This window comes from Acanthaster planci, linkage group LG17 (genome assembly GCF_054643075.1).
Source record: "Acanthaster planci isolate LZ-2023a linkage group LG17, COTS_SCS, whole genome shotgun sequence".
Classification (NCBI taxonomy): Eukaryota; Metazoa; Echinodermata; class Asteroidea; order Valvatida; family Acanthasteridae; genus Acanthaster; species Acanthaster planci.
In genome coordinates this window covers 5,233,993-5,252,906 of record NC_141793.1, presented here as the reverse complement: position 1 = coordinate 5,252,906, position 18,914 = coordinate 5,233,993, and the positions used below count along the sequence as shown (strand labels likewise).

General features: G+C 40.2%; 1 protein-coding gene across 17 annotated transcripts in view; it reads right to left on the bottom strand.

Annotated features, from left to right (window-relative positions):
- The window catches only part of LOC110990254 (uncharacterized), a 161,358-nt gene that overhangs the window by 73,550 nt on the left and 68,894 nt on the right, over positions 1-18,914 (bottom strand). For all 17 annotated transcript variants that reach the window (XM_087147982.1, XM_087147989.1, XM_087147988.1 and 14 more), the window contains exons 68-83: positions 18,357-18,689; positions 17,453-17,851; positions 16,899-16,961; positions 16,254-16,523; positions 14,300-14,593; positions 13,399-13,797; positions 10,863-11,348; positions 9,962-10,360; positions 7,583-7,915; positions 6,980-7,183; positions 5,829-6,112; positions 5,304-5,451; positions 4,795-4,860; positions 4,517-4,624; positions 4,039-4,215; positions 3,768-3,914 (exon numbers count right to left, since the gene is read on the bottom strand). In XM_087147982.1, the coding sequence (XP_087004108.1) occupies positions 3,768-3,914; positions 4,039-4,215; positions 4,517-4,624; positions 4,795-4,860; positions 5,304-5,451; positions 5,829-6,112; positions 6,980-7,183; positions 7,583-7,915; positions 9,962-10,360; positions 10,863-11,348; positions 13,399-13,797; positions 14,300-14,593; positions 16,254-16,523; positions 16,899-16,961; positions 17,453-17,851; positions 18,357-18,689 (4,110 nt within the window). The remainder of the gene's footprint in view (positions 1-3,767; positions 3,915-4,038; positions 4,216-4,516; positions 4,625-4,794; positions 4,861-5,303; positions 5,452-5,828; positions 6,113-6,979; positions 7,184-7,582; positions 7,916-9,961; positions 10,361-10,862; positions 11,349-13,398; positions 13,798-14,299; positions 14,594-16,253; positions 16,524-16,898; positions 16,962-17,452; positions 17,852-18,356; positions 18,690-18,914) is intronic.

Sequence of the window (18,914 nt, the reverse complement as noted above, 5' to 3'; positions counted from 1 at the left end):
CATTATGGTAGAACTGACGTACCTGAGTTACCCGCGTATGAAAATTTTGAATGAAGGGGTAAAGACCTATATTACAAAGGTTTTGACGATTACGATGAAGTAATGCTAACTAGTAAAAAGGCTCGCGGTAAATTTGTAAGTCTTAATACTATCTAAAGCAATGCTAATATAGCGGGTTATACAAATGGACCGGAATTTATTAGAAACGAATTGGGTTTTAAAACTATAGATTATCACTTGAACGATTGAGCAAAGATTTAGAATCGGTAGAACTACCTCAATCACCCACTAAAGACAAACGCTCACTCGTGGCCCGAGCACAATTGAAGAATACTCTTTGAGAGAAATTCGCGGTTTTGACCAAGAGATGCAAAGGATTCGAGGGCGTCTAAGACAAAACGCTGAAAATAATTTAGAAAATGGATCAAAACTCAATGAAGAAAATGACCGTTTAACTAATCTTGAACTACAAGACCAATTGTTAAATCAACCCGAATCTGAAGAATCAAAACGTACTAAAGCTCATACACACAAATTGAGTGAACGCTTAGAAACTTTGATCAGTAACAGAAACGATCTCAAGGGTAATCTCATGGGTCAAATGGAACAAATTGAAAGTTTGGTTCATCACGTGTTATATGGTGACGTGTCGTTGCGTGAAAAAAATCCGAACCATTTTTAGAGAACAAGGGGTCACGATCGTGAGCATTTTAACGGCTTATAGTTTAGCTATCAGCACTATTATTAGTTCTTTTATAGCTGCCGTAAGGGGTTTAGGTACCCCCACCCCAACCCGGACACCTGAACCAACACCAGAACCAAAACCAGATGAACCCAGGCTTAAGTAAAACACTAGTTTCTTTTAACACCTCGCTCACATTGAGCGGGGTATTAGTTTTAAGCTAAAGCTTTTATCTGATAAACCAAAAGCCAGTGAAATTCAAGCCACACCTAGTGTTAGTGCCATTATTTCGTTTTCTTGGGTGGTTTTTGTGGGTAATACCTCAACATTAGTTGGTGCTTTCATACTCCTTACTTTATCCTAGATATCTACTCAACCTTCCTCTTCAAAATCTTCATCAATGTCACTTTCATTTACATCAGGCTGATACCCAGATTGCATGTCAGGTGTTGCGATCTGAAGGTTGTTGTTATATACTTCATACGATCCAATGCGTACATTCATATCCGATGGAGTTAGATACAAACATGGTCTTACGACATAATTCAAAGGGGACCCGGCATACTGCAACGAACTTTGATAGTCATCGATCGATCCTGAGAGGTTTTCCAAATTGATTTTTGATTCCACGTTTGCGATAAACTGGTGTTGGGCATCTAATCCAGTTCCTTTAGTTAACACGCTGGTTTTGGTTTCTGCTTGAGCTCCCAGCAAAGATTAAACATATGTTCTAATTGAATCGTTTACGTGCATGAGTTCTACATCTGTTATGCTTGTCCTTTTGTGTGGAATAAAGTCTTGCCACGCGTTTTTTTACGTTTTCGTTTTGTTCTATCTAACCAATCATACTTTAACGTGAGACCCAACCCTACGGGTTGCCAACCAAAGCGCATTGTGGTACCCTCGAGTCCATATTCATTGTAAACTGTGAACCAAGGTGTACATATGCAGCAAGGTATGAGACGGAGAGAACCCCCCCCCTACTTTGTGTTGGTCATTGTCTCGCAGGAATCTGGGGAATTCCTTTCAGACATCTTGGGGGGGGATGTGTTAAGTAACAACAGTCTGGAATGTGTATAGGGATTGGACATGTTGGGGGGTACCCCTTGGTCTCATTTCTTGCTGGGTATAAAGGTGTGAAGAACGTGAGATACCCGATCGACCGCAACCGAGCGCAGCAAAGACGAGACTTTCCAGTCGGAATGTTGATATAAGTATTATAGAAGCACTTGAACTTACAGTGCCATTATCAGAATTAGAGACAGACAGTTCAGTTTTATTTTATGACGTAATAAGAGATTGTATTTGAGCTTATGAAGTGGGAAATCTAAATGAATTCAGTGCCTCACTTGACCTAAAAATAAATGACCTCAACGAAGAAAAAGTAAACTTAGAGTTAGAAATTGTGAAATATTTTGAAGCGTATAATTAAAAGAAACAATGAATGGTCACAGTAACGCAACTACATTAAGGCTTTACACCAAGCTACCCGGGTGAAACGAGCCAAAAGATCTACACACTAAAAAAGATTGAAGACATCAAAAAAGAACTAATGCAAGAACGTGACTCGAGATCGCCTACATACGAAAAGATTAAACGGATACTCACCGCGCTTAATTACTTAGAATATGAAGTCGAAGCTTTGGGTGCTACAAGTGCTGCGATAGGTATCCCTGCTTTAATGGGGCTTATCTCGGCCCATATTGGGCTAGTGATAGAAGTTCTCGCCATTGGTGCGTTTGATGTTATGCAATGTTGAAATATGCAAGCCTCAGACTTGCCCACAAAACTAAAAATAATGACCAGATTCGGATATTTTGCGACACAAATTTAAATACGATCAGTGAGTATATATTGCAAGCAATCAACGACGGTGACATTAGTCATGAAGAATTTGTGTTAATCACGAGTGATTTAACGAGATGAAAGAAAAGATTGCAATAAAGCAGATACCAAACTGAGTGAAACAAATAATGCAGAAATTCAGTTCACAATTGAAGGACGTGCTAAAACGTTGGCGAAAGAAATGGTTGACAAGGAGAAAAAAATTAATCGCAAAGCTGAGCGAGCAAGCGAGCCAACTGGAGTTTAAACATTGTTAAACATTAAAATGGGGGAGATATGGGATATGAACAAACAGTAAATAAAGTGTGCCAACAGGCATGACCTCCTAAATATTATACGCCAACTCCAAGTGCAATAAAGTTGTAAAAAACACGGTAAGTTTTTTTTACCTAAGACACCAATTGTGGCATAAGGCACCGTGAGTTGTGGGGTGTGCGTGCGTTTTGGGTAGTTTTGAGGGTGTTAGGATGGGTTGGGTAGGTATACAGCAGGGGGTTATGGTACTTTTATTTTTGAGAATGACACTTATTTCCCTGGGTAGGTAGAGGCAAAAATTTGGTCTAGTAACCCCATTTATAATACTACTGTCATTTTAAGTTGTTCTCCAGGAGTGCACTTTATTCACTGAACCTTACAAAATGGGAATGAGACTGACTATTTTGCTCCCTAAGCCTAACTTTAGAAAATATCTGCATTTAAGCAATGAATATGACACAAACTTTTCCAAATTCTGATCCCCAAATTTTAATGGAATGGTAATTTATATTTGCCTCAATATCATAAACATCATCATTGCTCCTACCTTATTACACTTTTAGAACATTTTTAGAGTGAAAACATCATTTTAATTCAATAATAATAGTAACAACAGGTTTGTCCACAGCGCCTTTAACTGAGATCCAAGCGCTTTCCATTATTATTAACCCTGGTCACTGGGCCATGAAACATTCCAATTACCATCTCAGCTCCAATGGGAATATACAGGTCGATGCAGTCGTTTTGGCGCAAAGCAGCTAAATCAACCACAATAACCAAGCTCTGCCCTCACAAGTACGCAATTAGGCCTACTCCTGGATCTGGAAACAATAAGTGACAAAATACCTTTCCCAGAGACACAGGTCCCATGACCCCAGACTGGATTCGAACCCACGGCTTTACAAATCGAATTTTCTTAACCACGAGGCCACGGCACTCTCAAGATTGCTGACTTGGGAATAAGGTGAATTGTGTGCACGTTTACCTGTTGTTTGCTCTCTTGTTGTGAATTGAGGAGTAGTTGACACAACAGTGGTCGTTTCGCGAATTGTAGTCGTGGGCTGCTCAGTGGTGCTTGGTGTCTCGGTGGTAATCAAACGAGTAGTTAGTGCTTCTGTAGTCGATGGAGCAGCTTCAATTCAAAGGTGATTCAACACAATTTACTCGTACTTATATCTCAAAATTGATTTTCTAACAAGAATTGAACACTGAGTAGACTATGTACATATTGCAACACTTGGACACTAGATATTTACCTGTAGTCGATGCCTCAGTGGTTGATACTGCTGTCGTTGTCATCTTAGTGGTTGTAATCTCTGGTGCGGTTGTTTTCACTGTCACTGTGGTAGACTCCGCGGTAATTGTTGACGCTTCAGTGGTACTAGTCTTGGGTGTTGTTTGTTTTGTTGTAACAACTGTTGTAGTACCTTCCTCTGTACCACAAGAAGTAAACAACTATGGGTAGAAATTGGGGCAACTCTTTGTAGATAGGTTTATGGGCTTGGATTCTGGCAACAGGTCTTAATTGATTGAAGCTGCTCAGAAAGAGACCTGCCTTGATGCAGCCTAAACGAGAATGCACCGTGCAGTTTTCTGCAATGTAATGACTTGATTCAAGGGAAGCATGGGTTTCATTCTACAGGACAAATAAACAAGAACCGTCCAAGTTGTCTGCGTGATACCATTATAATAATTACATTCAACCAGACTGTTTTACGAAAGTCACTTGCATACCAGTCGTTGTTTCCACTGTTGTTATCTCTTTGGTAGTTCCCTCTGGAGTAGTTGTACGAACTGTGGTCGTGACTTCCTCTGTTGTTGATGGCTTAAGAGTTGTAGTTGCTGTCACGTAATCGCGGGACAAAAAAAATCAACATTGTTGCTTTAGATGCAGAATGTTGGTTATAACATATGCATATTTATTAATATAATAACACAGTGAACAAGCAGGAGAGATTAAACACATTCAGCATGCTTTCATTTTAGACATTAAATAACAACATAAAGCAAACCTGCTGTTGGAGCTTCAGTTGTTGGGGGAGAAGGTGTGGTTACCACTGGAGTTGTACTTGGGAGCACTATGCAGAGAAACATATTTTTTTAATGCAGTCTTCGAGGGTTATGTTCTTTTCTCCGACTAAACAAATTACAAAATGTAACTGACATGATAAAGGATTAAGTGGATTTTAAAATTGGTTTCTGAGCTTCAATGTTGACACATTGGCGGTTCTTTCGAGCAGTAATAGGAAGCTGTTTATGATCTGCTTTGTTCATTAACTAAACATATAGTGGAAAGACGATCACATCCTTTTGCAGTATGTCAATTTTTGACAGAATTTATAGCGCAACAGCAATGGAATGATGAAATTATGAGACCCCATTTCTTCATTTTCATGTAGACAGCTATAAACCGTCAGGTTTTCAGTTCCAATAAGAGGACAAGATAAAAATACGTGTGTCAATGAAAATGATTTTTACAATATACAAAACTCATCTGTTTTGTTTAAAGCACTACACATACCCTCAGTACAACCAAGGAAGTCCAACCTCAGCGTTGAATTAAACTTAGATGTTGACATAACAATTAGTGTTACATTCACCACATAACTCATTTCACGTGGGAAGAAGTAGTCCCGTGGGGTAACACCATTCAGGGTAATCGTGAAGGTCTGCAATTGAAGAAGTTCATGCATTCGGTTTAGACATGACATAAAATCGCCTCCGGCAAAACTTGTCTCAGTGAACTTGAAACAAGGTGGCTCAAAACTGACATTCCTTCAGTGTGCATCAGATATTTACTCAGTTTGATCTACATTTTCTTCAATTCTAGACAACACATTGAATCAAAGCTGGATGAGTGTTTTGTATTAAATGTTCATTACCAAGCCAAGATATTAAGACTGCGGTTATTTTGCTGAGATCAGTCTGTTTTATAGGCATTATATTGAGCAATTTTAAAAGGAGGCCATGATCTGTACAATGCGTCAAAGCGGGAGTGCATTTTCTTTAAACTGAACCTTCGATTCCTGAGGGAGAGAGAACTTACGTGGACTGTTTCTTGAATGACACCAGTCGAAGGTAAGTGGTGTACGAAGATCGTTTGAAGGTTGTATGTGCCATCTTGGTATTCAGCCCCTTGGAGCCTTACAGCTCTGATATGGACCTGCTGCTTGAACAACACAGTCACTTTGGCATCTGGCACGCCAGGCAGCCATGGAATGTCTTGCCCAATGTAGGTAGAAACATCAGGATCGCGCGGTGGCCGAGTCTCTCGTGAATTGTCCTTCTCTAAGTCTAGACCAAATGGACTCATTGGGTCTATGCAATAACCTAGTTCGAAAAAAGGTACAAAAAAGCTCCGTTAGAGTAGATCCAGAGAAACCTTTTCATTTGGCTCGAGTTTCCGAGTCTCATGTGGTTCTTCGGGGAAATGAATGCAAACTTGTGTGCGTGTAAAAATAGGTCGGGACCTCAATCTTGGTAAGGAGGGTTGCTAACTTTCAAAAAATTGTTTTTCTTTTCGATCGCATTTCGCCTGGAACAATGAGACAGCAATCGCTTAGCTTTAGCAAGTGGAAATTAAGAATTCAGATATGCCAATATTGTGTAATGAAGAAGCGAATAGCCATTAAAGCCTAGTCATACAAGGGCAAACCGGGAAAAGTCAGTTATCTGGGCCCTCTTACAGCCGAGGGGACATATTCAGCTTTATGCAGACCTTTCTCGTCCAACAAGAGATTCGTTGAAAATTTTGGGTAAATTATTATCAATACAGTAATACGCACGCCAAGTACACCATACGTCATTGTGCATGCTTAGTGGAACAAATTGGCATTAGATATGGATCATCCATCCTATGTTATTAATATATATGGTTCTTTAAAGCAGGGATGAATCATTGCATCTCGTGTATGAAATTCAGTAACGATAGATTACAATTATATTCTGTGTACTAACAGGATATTGGCCGATGTTTGAAACCTGTGGTACAATTTAAACAAAATGGACAATTACATTCAGAGTGAACGGTCTTCCTGTTACAGCTTATGTATACGTTATTTATAAATCATTTAAATTGCACTGCTGAGGGTATAACACAACATGCCTCCACAATGCAATGCATGTAACAGCAAAATGTCTCCGATGAATGCCCATTTTGTTCAGCCACTTAGCCAAATTTTTGCTTGCCCTGTATACCTGCTGTTGTTGTTTCAGACGTGGTCGTGACGCATTCTTCTGGATCAGGACGACTTTCACAGTATACTCCTGTCGGGCTCTCAGTGGTCCCAGGGGGACAGGTCTTGCAAGTAATACAATAGCTGGGAACACTGCCAGGGCAGTTTGGCCTAATGAGAACACCATTGCAGTCGACTTGACAGACACACAAGGGGTCACAGTACTCTGAGAAAGAAAAGGTGTAGCTTTATAATGACACCCTACGATTCAAAAACGTATTACAATTGAGCCAAAAATTAGCCTACTAAATCAATTCAGAACGAGATTTTCTGTTGTCTAAGCTAAAGAATTTGGTCATGTAAAACGCTTCCTTTCCTAAATGTGTAAATCACAGACACAAATGAAATTTAAAAAGGCTTTACACTTCTTAAGATATCTCTGTTGCCGTGTACGCGAATTTTATACGAGAGCCATCGTTTGATATGTCCTCCAGATGCGGCTTTTTGCTGCTGTTGACCCCTTGCTTGAATAGAGTTCGTCACGTCTCAATCACATCCTCGAAATTCTAATGTCTGATGCATGTGAATTTGCCTGTGCCGGATCAAACAAAAGATTTGGACTCACCTTGTGTGGTGCTGGCAACAGAGGTAGTGGGGGCAAGTGTCGTTGATGGTGGTGTAACAGTCGTGCTTGGTGCTCGTGTTGTTGACACTGGTGCAAAAGTCGTGCTTGGTACTCGTGTTGTTGACAATGGTGGAAAAGTCGTGCTTGGTGCTCGTGTTGTTGACGGTGGTGCAACAGTCGTACTTGGTGCTCGTGTTGTTGACGGTGCGAGAGTTGTGCTTGGTGCTCGTGTTGTTGACAGTGGTGCAACAGTCGTGCTTGGTGCTCGTGTTGTTGACGGTGGGGCAAAAGTCGTGCTTGGTACTTTTGTCGTTGAAGGTGCTCGTGTTGTCCCTGAAGAAGGAAAATCTTGTCATAATCAATTCATAAAAAGAAAAACAACGAACTTGGTGTTTCTTTTCATTTTGCAGCTGATCCACACAGTTCTGAAATCCAAATGTCGAATAATATTTTTTTAATGGGTCCAAAAGTAGCTTTGATCTCATGTCGTGTATTTACTTCTAATTTCATGTCTACCATAGTTTGGTGTATCTCAGGGATGTTTCTTTTAAAACTTGTCTCGCAATACACTCCCTACAGTAATTTAACTGTACACGAAGAATTACATCAAAGTCAGTAAACTGCAGTAAAATAAATACCTGAATGGCAAAGCATGATGTAGTAAACAGAGTGGTGTTACTACCTGTATTGCAGTACTCAACTAATAATGTAATATCGACCAATCATCTAATAAAACTCTACCAATAATGTGATAATGATCGATAATGTTATAAAAAATCAACTGAAAAAGAATGACTATTTAAATCTTTGGGGGCACTTAGCTTTTAATTGAGTTTTCACAGCCGACCCTACCTGTTTAGTGTTGTAATCGTCCTAAAGATTTCTTCAAGAACACACACCGTGCCAACTTTAATCTTGACATAGACTTCAGTACCAGAGGTCGTAGCAAGTCAAGTTTTGCAAGTCCAAGTCACGTCAGAATTCAATTGTTGAAAGTCTAAGCGAAATTACATGTCATTTGGTCCAGTCACAAGTTAATTAAGTCACAAATTACGTGATCAGAATGTCAAGTCACGTCAAGTCCAGTCCCAAGTCAATTTTGTAAAACACAAGCGAGTCCCAAGGCTTTTTGTCCAAGTACAAGTCAATTTATGCGATGTGTGTTTTCATGCCACAGCCAAGTGATTTAGAAGTGGCCTTTGGCAGACAAGACCGAAGTGGAAGTAGCGAGCCTAAAAGGCCTAAGTACCCTGATGTCACAAATTTCCGTTCGTTTTTGTTTTCACCCTCGGTTTGAACCGGCCTTTACGCTTAGTATTTTAAGACGCAAGACATAACTTGATAGGCTTAAAATTCAAACTTTAATGGGTTCGATCATGGAGGTGATAGTTCTCTGACTTGCCGTTGCAACACGTTATAATGTATGGGTCCAAATCAAGTCACAAAGCATTTTTGCAAGTCCAAGTCAATTCACAAGTAAACAAATGGCAGTTGCAAGTCAAGTCACGAGTCACAAAATAGAGACTCCAGTTCGTTTCCAGTCCACGTCCAGTGAATCCCGTCTACTGTTTTGTTCAGTACTTATCTAAAGGTGTCCGTATTACTTCACAATGACGTTATGACATTATCTCGTTATTTTACTTCCTTATTGGTCTTTCACACTCAAAGCAAGTACATTCACAACCAGGGCTGTGGCATCGGCAAATCTAAGAGCGACAATGTAATGATGTGTTCTTTTGATACGTGAATAATCTGAAAGTGCACTCTTTACAGGTACATAAGCCATCCACTAAATTCAGATACTACAAATGACCTATCTAAACGGTACTTTCAGTTTTGCTGAAAGCAATTGTGTCAGGAGTTCTTTTTGCGCCTTCTTCACCCAACACGTCCACTTCCCAGTTTCTACAATACTTCACGGGGTAATTCATCTTTTGCTTTTCATTTTGTACTTGTTAAGGATATTTGTTTCCTTGGCGTAGACATCGGCCAAATACTTTTTCTCAAGCGAGGAAGGCAACGTAGCTATTCGTTTTTACTTTTCTGGACTTTTTTCTGTGGATTAAATGCACTTCTGATTTGATTTTATTTCTCTTCAGTAGGCACAAGTTTAAGTGTTTATGTTTACGTAACTTTCAATGACTATCCTCATGAGCTTTTTAAGCTCTTCGTGATAATTAACATCAACACAGGGAAGACATCCCTTAAAATCCATTCTCAATAAATGAGAAATAAATATTCCCGAATCCAATAAATATCTGTTCTTTCACCTACCCTTCTCAATTCATCAAACACCATCACCATGCTTTCCAAGATATATCTCTAAAATTTCCAGACGTTGTGTGTAGTTTTTTAATTCCAAAAGTAACGTGTACATACCTTTCTCAACGCATCCGAATACCTTGACGGTTTGTGAGCCTTGGTTGTAGAATATTATCTTGATGGAACGCACATTGGTTATCTCTGGCTCCACTGGTATATCAAGTCTTCCACCGGAGCTTACCAACATAGGCTGTCCAGCAAACAAATACAAATCCACCTCATCAGGGTTCGAACCAAACGTCACTCCCACTTTAACTACCAAGGGATTCCCCGAGCTGGTTGTAAACTCCAGCTGGTTTATCCGAGTAGGCTCAGAGAACGCTATAACCAACTTAGGACCAAATTCTCCAGAAGATGTAAAAGGCTCATCGGGTGGAAGTATATTCGAAGGGTTGTTGGAGTCAAACCGAGAAACAGTCAAGTCAGAAATACTGTCCATATCATCGTAGCAGTACACTGTGATGATGAAAATAAACAATTAAAAATCACACTATTTATAGGAACCTCTTTATTTGAAACATTACATCATCTTTCCTTGATAAATTTGCAGATTTTTCTTAAACCTCTGTTGATTTGAGCACAATTTGTTCAGAGGGGTGTTTTACGTTTCTATGAGGGAACAGGCTCAACCATATTTGTTTTCAAATAGATAAAAAGGAGATCTACGCTATATATTCAACAGGTGCAAACGATGTCGGTGATATTTTCAGTAAGTAAAAACAACAGAAAAAAACAAATAGCCACGAATATGTTGGGTATACGCTAAACATCTAAAATGCTGTGCTATCGAATTTAAAACAAGCGTCCCCTGTTGACATGTACTCCTGATGATGCTTTTTGCTGCCGTTGACTCTGTTGCTTAAGTAAGTTTGTCATGTCTCAGTCACACCCTCCGAATTTTAATTTCTGATACCTGTGAATTTGAGTGCACTGGGTCAAACAAAAGATTTGTTTTCACCTTCTGTGGTGCTTGCAACAGTGGTAGTAGGTGCAAGTGTCGTTGATGGTGGTTGAATAGTCGTGCTTCGTGCTCGAGTTGTTGAAGGTGGTGGAATAGTCGTGCTTGGTGCTCGTGTTGTTGATGGTGGTGCAACTGTGGTACTTGGTGCCCTTGTGGTTGACGGTGCGAGAGTCGTGCTTGGTGCTCGTGTTGTTGACAATGGTGGAAAAGTCGTTGAAGGTGCTCGTGTTGTTGACAATGGTGGAAAAGTCGTACTTGGTGCTCGTGTGGTTGACGGTGGTGCAACAGTCGTACTTGGTGCTCGTGTTGTTGACGGTGGTGCAACAGTCGTACTTGGTGCTCGTGTTGTTGACGGTGCGAGAGTTGTGCTTGGTGCTCGTGTTGTTGACGGTGGTGCAACAGTCGTGCTTGGTGCTCGTGTTGTTGACGGTGGGGCAAAAGTCGTGCTTGGTACTTTTGTCGTTGAAGGTGCTCGTGTTGTCCCTGAAGAAGGAAAATCTTGTCATAATCAATTCATAAAAAGAAAAAACAACGAACTTGGTGTTTCTCTTCATTTTGCAGCTGATCCACACAGTTCTGAAATCCAAATGTCGTATAATATTTTTTTAATAGGTCCAAAAGTAGCTTTGATCTCATGTCGTGTATTTACTTCTAATTTCATGTCTACCATAGTTTGGTGTATCTCAGGGATGTTTCTTTTAAAACTTTTCTCGCAATACTCTCCCTACAGTAATTTAACTGTACACGAAGAATTACATCAGAGTCAGTAAACTGCAGTAAAATAAATACCTGAATGGCAAAGCATGATGCAGTAAACAGAGTGGTGTTACTACCTGCATTGCAGTACTCAACTAATAATGTAATATCGACCAATCATCTAATAAACTCAACCAATAATGTGATAATGATCGATAATGTTATAAAAATCAACTGAAAAAGAATGAATATTTAAATCTTTGGGGGCACTTAGCTTTTAATTGAGTTTTCACAGCCGACCCTACCTGTTTAGTGTTGTAATCGTCCTAAAGATTTCTTCAAGAACACACACCGTGCCAACTTTAATCTTGACATAGACTTCAGTACCAGAGGTCGTAGCAAGTCAAGTTTTGCAAGTCCAAGTCACGTCAGAATTCCATTGTTGAAAGTCTAAGCGAAATTACATGTCATTTGGTCCAGTCACAAATTAATTAAGTCACAAATTACGTGATCAGAATGTCAAGTCACGTCAAGTCCAGTCCCAAGTCAATAGGCCTATTGTAAAACACAAGCGAGTCCCAAGGCTTTTTGTCCAAGTACAAGTCAATTTATGCGATGTGTGTTTTCATGCCACAGCCAAGTGATTTAGAAGTGGCCTTTGGCAGACAAGACCGAAGTGGAAGTAGCGAGCCTAAAAGGCCTAAGTACCTTGATGTCAAAAATTTCCGTTCGTTTTTGTTTTCACCCTCGATATGAACCGGCTTTTACGCTTAGTATTTTAAGACGCAAGACATAACTTGATAGGCTTAAAATTCAAACTTTAATGGGTTCGATCATGGAGGTGATAGTTCTCTGACTTGCCGTTGCAACACGTCATAATGTATGGGTCCAAATCAAGTCACAAAGCATTTTTGCAAGTCCAAGTCAATTCACAAGTAAACAAATGGCAGTTGCAAGTCAAGTCACGAGTCACAAAATAGAGACTCCAGTTCGTTTCCAGTCCACGTCCAGTGAATCCCGTCTACTGTTTTGTTCAGTACTTATCTAAAGGTGTCCGTATTACTTCACAATGACGTTATGACATTATCTCGTTATTTTACTTCCTTATTGGTCTTTCACACTCAAAGCAAGTACATTCACAACCAGGGCTGTGGCATCGGCAAATCTAAGAGCGACAATGTAATGATGTGTTCTTTTGATACGTGAATAATCTGAAAGTGCACTCTTTACAGGTACATAAGCCATCCACAAAATTCAGATAATACCAATGACCTATCTGAACGGTACTTTCAGTTTTGCTGAAAGCGATTGTGTCAGGAGTTCCTTTTGCGCCTTCTTCACCCAAAACGTCCACTTCCCGGTTTCTACAATACGTCACTGGGAAATTCATCTTTTGCTTTTCATTTTCTACTTGTTGAGGATATTTGTTTCCTTGGCATAGACATCGGCCAAATACTTTTTCTCAAGCGAGGAATGCAACGTCACCATTCGTTTTTAATTTTCTGGACTTTGTTCTGTGGATTAAATGCACTTCTGAGTTGATTACAAATCTCTTCAGTAGGCACAAGTTTAAGTGTTTATGTTAACGTAACTTTCAATGACTATCCTCAAGAGCTTTTTTAGCTGTACGTGATAATTAACATCAACACAGGGAAGACATCCCTTAAAATCCATTCTCAATAAATGAGAAATAAATATTCTCCAATCCAATAAATATCTGTTCTTTCACCTACCCTTCTCAACTCATCAAACACCATCACCATGCTTTCCAGGTATATCTCCAAAATTTTCAAACGTTGCGTGTAGTTTTTTAATTCTAAAAGTAACGTGTACATACCTTTCTCAACGCATCCGAATACCTTGACGGTTTGTGAGCCTTGGTTGTAGAATATTATCTTGATGGAACGCACATTGGTTATCTCTGGCTCCACTGGTATATCAAGTCTTCCACCGGAGCTTACCAACATAGGCCGTCCAGCAAACAAATACGAATCCACCTCATCAGGGTTCGAACCAAACGTCACTCCCACTTTAACTAGCAAGGCATTCCCCGAGCTGGTTGTAAACTCCAGCTGGTTTATCCGAGTAGGCTCGGAGAACGCTATAATCAACTTAGGACCAAATTCTCCAGTAGATGTAAAAGGCTCATCGGGTGGAAGTATATCCGAAGGGTTGTTGGAGTCAAACCGAGAAACAGTCAAGTCAGAAATACTGTCCATGTCATCGTAGCAGTACACTGTGATGATGAAAAGAACAATTAAAAATCACACTATTTATAGGAACCTCTTTATTTGAAACATTACATCATCTTTCCTTGATAAGTTTGCAGATTTTTCTTAAACCTCTGTTGATTTGAGCACAATTTGTTCAGAGAGGTGTTTTACGTTTCTATGAAGGAACAGGCTGAACCATTTTGTTTTCAAGTAGATAAAAAGAAGATCTACTCTATGTATTCAACAGGTGCAAACGATGTTGGTGATATTTTCAGTAAGTAAAAACAACAGAAAAAAAATAAATAGCCACGGATATGTTGGGTATACGCTAAACATCTAAAATGCTGTGCTATCGAATTTCAAACAAGCGCCCCCTGTTGACATGTACTCCTGATGATATTTTTTGCTGCGGTTGACTCTGCTGCTTAAGTAAAGTTTGTCATGTCTCAGTCACACCCTCCGAATTTTAATTTCTGATACCTGTGAATTTGAGTGCACTGGGTCAAACAAAAGATTTGTTTTCACCTTCTGTGGTGCTTGCAACAGTGGTAGTAGGTGCAAGTGTCGTTGATGGTGGTGGAATAGTCGTGCTTCGTGCTCGAGTTGTTGAAGGTGGTGGAATAGTCGTGCTTGGTGCCCTTGTTGTTGACGGTGCGAGAGTCGTGCTTGGTGCTCGTGTTGTTGACAATGGTGGAAAAGTCGTTGACGGTGCTCGTGTTGTTGACAATGGTGGAAAAGTCGTACTTGGTGCTCGTGTTGTTGACGGTGGTGCAAAAGTCGTGCTTAGTACTTTTGTCGTTGAAGGTGCTCGTGTTGTCCCTGAAGAAGAAAAATCTTGTCATAATCCATTCATAAGAAGAAAAACAAGGCAGCTGATCCACACAGTTCTGAAATCCAAATGTCGATTAATATTTTTTTAACGGGTCCGAAAGTAGCTTTGATCTCATGTCGTGTATTTACTTCTTATTTCATGTCTACCATTGTTTAGTGTATCTCAGGGATAATTCTTTTAAAACTTGTCTCGCAATACTCTCCCTACAGTAATTTAACTGTACACGAAGAAATAAATCAGAGTCAATAAACTGCAGTAAAATAAATACCTCAATGGCAAAGCATAATGTAGTAAACAGAGTGGTGTTACTACCTGTATTGCAGTACTCAACTAATTTTGAGTGACGTTGTCACAATAACGCCACGGGTTGTTTTTGTCCATTTCGATCAAGGCTCCAAGTATTTAGTCCAAGTGTTCTTCTTTTTTAAAGAAGACAAACAAAGTTGTGCCAAGACTGAATAAATATGCATTCAACTACGTAGAATTCGCAAGAACCTCCCTCCAAAAAAACCCGAAGCCTCCCAAAACATTAAGAAGACAAATCTAGTTTGATTTTGTCATTACTGGCCTCTTTGTTCTTGTGATATCGGTCAGCCTTTGGTTATTACACCATCCACCATTTTTAATACATTATTGGTCGTTGGGTTTATTACTTTAGGCGTCGATTTTTACTACATTGTCGGTTGGAACTTTTCTTGGTCGATTTTAGTACATTATAGATCGGTATTATCGGACAATTACTATGTTGTCGGATGCAACAAATGTGCCGTTCGTGTGAGTTACACTAAGCAGATTGAACCTGTCACAAAGAATGCTTCCTAAGATTACTGGGTAAAGCTGAGTGCAGTGGAGTATCTTCTGAAGGGTACTATTCGTGTGAAGTTTGAGCAGATTAACGGTGACACATAGGCAGATATTATTGATAACCCGTCAGGGACGGTCCGCTCAACTTCTAATAGTAAAAGTAACGTGTACCTTCCAGGTTTACCCTTGTATTAAGACAAGAAGTATGTACGCCTAGCTCATTAATAAAAGTTATACGCTCAAAACATTCTATATTAGAGGATCCTGAGAGCCAAGGAACTGGGGAATTGAAGAAATATGACACTGAACCTCTGGGCCGGACTCATAGCTTCCAATTCTGAGCAATTTGGATGCAATCGGGTCTGAAAGTGGCACTGTTTGTGCCATTTTGCAGAGAGATACATTTTCAAACCGGCTACTTTCCCGGGCAGTGAAATTTCTTTCATTTCAGGGGTGGTCTGCTTTGGGAGAGAATTTCTCAAAAATTCATTGGTCGACCCACTAAGCGTTCAAAGGAAAACGAAGAGGACATGCGGAACATCATTTTTTTGTGCAGCTGGAACACCTGTGACGGTTGTATTTTTTAAATATTTGTGAAGTATGGAGATTTAACACAGCTGTGTATGGGAATTTATTTGTAAGGGTGCACCCCTTCCCTTCTCAACGCTTCACAATTTTGTGCAAGCAAATTTTACAAGACCGCCCTCTGTTGACTTGTATTTCTGAGGTTACTTTTTGCTGCTGTTGGCCCCGCTGAATGAGTAAAGCTCACACCCTCCAAATTCTAATCTTTGATGCCTGTGAGTTTGCTTCAGCTGGGTCGTATAATAGGTTAGGACTCACCGTGTGTAGTGCTGCTAATAGTGGTAGTTGGTGGCTGTGTTGTTGATGGTGGCACTGAAGTCGTGCTGGGTGGACGCGTTGTCTCTGTTGTTGGTGTTGAAATGCATGTTCCTCGAGGTGGGGGACGGGCGCAATAGCCACCTACTCTATGCGTACCCTCGAGGCAGAAGCAACCTTGACAGTTATCTGGAATATCTGGCGGGCAGTTAGGATCTATGATGACGTTGTAGCAATTCACGTCACATTCACACTTCGGACCACAAACAGGCCCTGTGGAGAAAAACAGTCGTCAAAATTATTCGCTGAAAAAAATAAAAGTGACGAAAGGAATTTTTTTCCCACTGTTCCGCACACTTCAGTGGCACCCCATATCTTTTAACATGAAAAACAGAGTGTATTATTTCAAGTGCAAAAACCGACCTCGAAATTATTTCACAAACTAGCTGTAATGAAACAGTAATTTTCTCATGTTACTTGGCAAGAAAAGGTCGAAGAGTTTGTATATCGTTTTATACCCAACATGTCTGAAGTACCCTAGAGACAGCTCATCCAAAAACTGTTTTATCACTCTATTCTTGCCACACCACCCTACAGAACGAACAAGATTGGTAATCGTTCAGATCCGCCGTTGAAGCATTTACTCACTCGTCACTGTTGTAATTTCAGGGCTTGTTGTTGGAACTGTTGCAGTAGAAACAGTCGTTGAAACTGAAACAAAGAATACAGGTAAATTATAACGTCAATATAAAAGCTTAGTCCATAAATACCCTTTACAGTACAGTTTCCCTATTCCACAACGTGAAACTTGACCATGTATTAACATTTGCCCCCTGAGAAGTGATTATGTCCACTGCTTAAATCCCGCACTGGTGCCTGGATACGCGACAATTTAGTCGATTCTGATTGGTTTAAAGTCTGGCTCAGGAGAATGGACGCGACTAATGCCCGGGCCGCAGGCGAGTCCTGATAATAGAATTAAAACTTCAAGCAGCAGAATTAGGTCAATCGTAAGACACGCTGTTTTCACAGAAATGGGTGAAAAGTGGGACAGATGTATAACGTCTCTTTTCAGTTCTTTCGACAGACTTTGAGAAGCGAAACATTTACCTCAAACATTCTCCAAAAACAATTGTCCAGATACTTTTTTTGAGACACAGTCTATTTGTCATTTTGTATAAGTGAAGGTATTGTGCACATACCCTTTTCAGTGCATCCGAACACCTTGACAGTTTGCGAGTCTGAGTTGTGGAATATTATCTTGATGGAACGCACATTGGTCACCTCTGGCTCCACTGGTATATCAAGTCTTTCCCCGGAATTCACCAATTTAGGCCGTCCAGCAAACAAATACAAATCCACCTCATCGGGGTTCGAACCAAACGTCACTCCCACTTTAACTAGCAAGGGATTCCCCGAGCTGGTTGTAAACTCTAGCTGGTTTATCCGAGTAGGTTCGGAGAACGCTATAATCAACTTAGGACCAAATTCTCCAGTAGATGTAAAAGGCTCATCGGGTGGAAGTATATCCGAAGGGTTGTTGGAGTCAAACCGAGAAACAGTCAAGTCAGAAATACTGTCCATGTCATCGTAGCAGTACACTGTGATGATGAAAATATACAATTAAAAATCACACTCTTTATAGGAACCTCTTCATTTGAAACATTACATCATCTTTCCTTGATAAGTTTGCAGATTTTTCTTAAACCTCTGTTGATTTGAGCACAATTTGTTCAGAGAGGTGTTTTACGTTTCTATGTGGAAACAGGCTGAACCATTTTTGTTTTCAAATAGATAAAAAGAGGATCTAGCCTATATGTTCAACAGGTGCAAACGATGTTGGTGATGTTTTCAGTAAGTAAAAACAACAGAAAAAAAACAAATAGCCACGGATTATGTTAGGTATACGTTAAACATCCAAAATGCTGTGCTATCGAATTTCAAACAAGCGCCCCCGTTGACATGTACTCCTGATGATGCTTTTTGCTGCGGTTGACTCTGTTGTATTATGTAAAGCTTGTCATGTCTCAGTCACACCCTCCAAATTTTAATTTCTGACACCTGTGAATTTGAGTGCACAGGGTCAAACAAGAGATTTGTTTTCACCTTCGGTGGTGCTTGCAACAGTGGTAGTAGGTGCAAGTGTCGTTGATAGTGGTGGAATAGTCGTGCTTGGTGCTCGAGTTGTCGACAATGGTGGAATAGTGGTGCTAGGTGCTCGTGTTGTTGACGGTGCGAGAGTTGTGCTTGGTGCTCGTGTTGTTGACGGCGGTGGAATGGTTGTACTTGGTGCTCGTGTTGTTGATGGTGGTGCAACAGTCGTACTTGGTGCTCGTGTTGTTGAAGGTGGTGCAACAGTCGTGCTTGGTGCTCGTGTTGTTGACGGTGGGGCAAAAGTCGTGCTTGGTACTTTTGTTGTTGAAGGTGCTCGTGTTGTCCCTGAAGAAGAAAATTTTGTCATAATCAAAAAGAAAAACAACGAACTTGGTGTTTCTCTTCATTTTGCAACTGATCCACACAGTTCTGAAATCCAAATGTCGAATAATATTTTTTTTAAAATAGGTCTGCAAGTAGCTTTGATCTCATGTCGTGTATTTTACGTCTTATTTCACGTCTACCACAGTTTAGTGTATCTCAGGAATGTTTCTTCCAAAACTTGTCTCG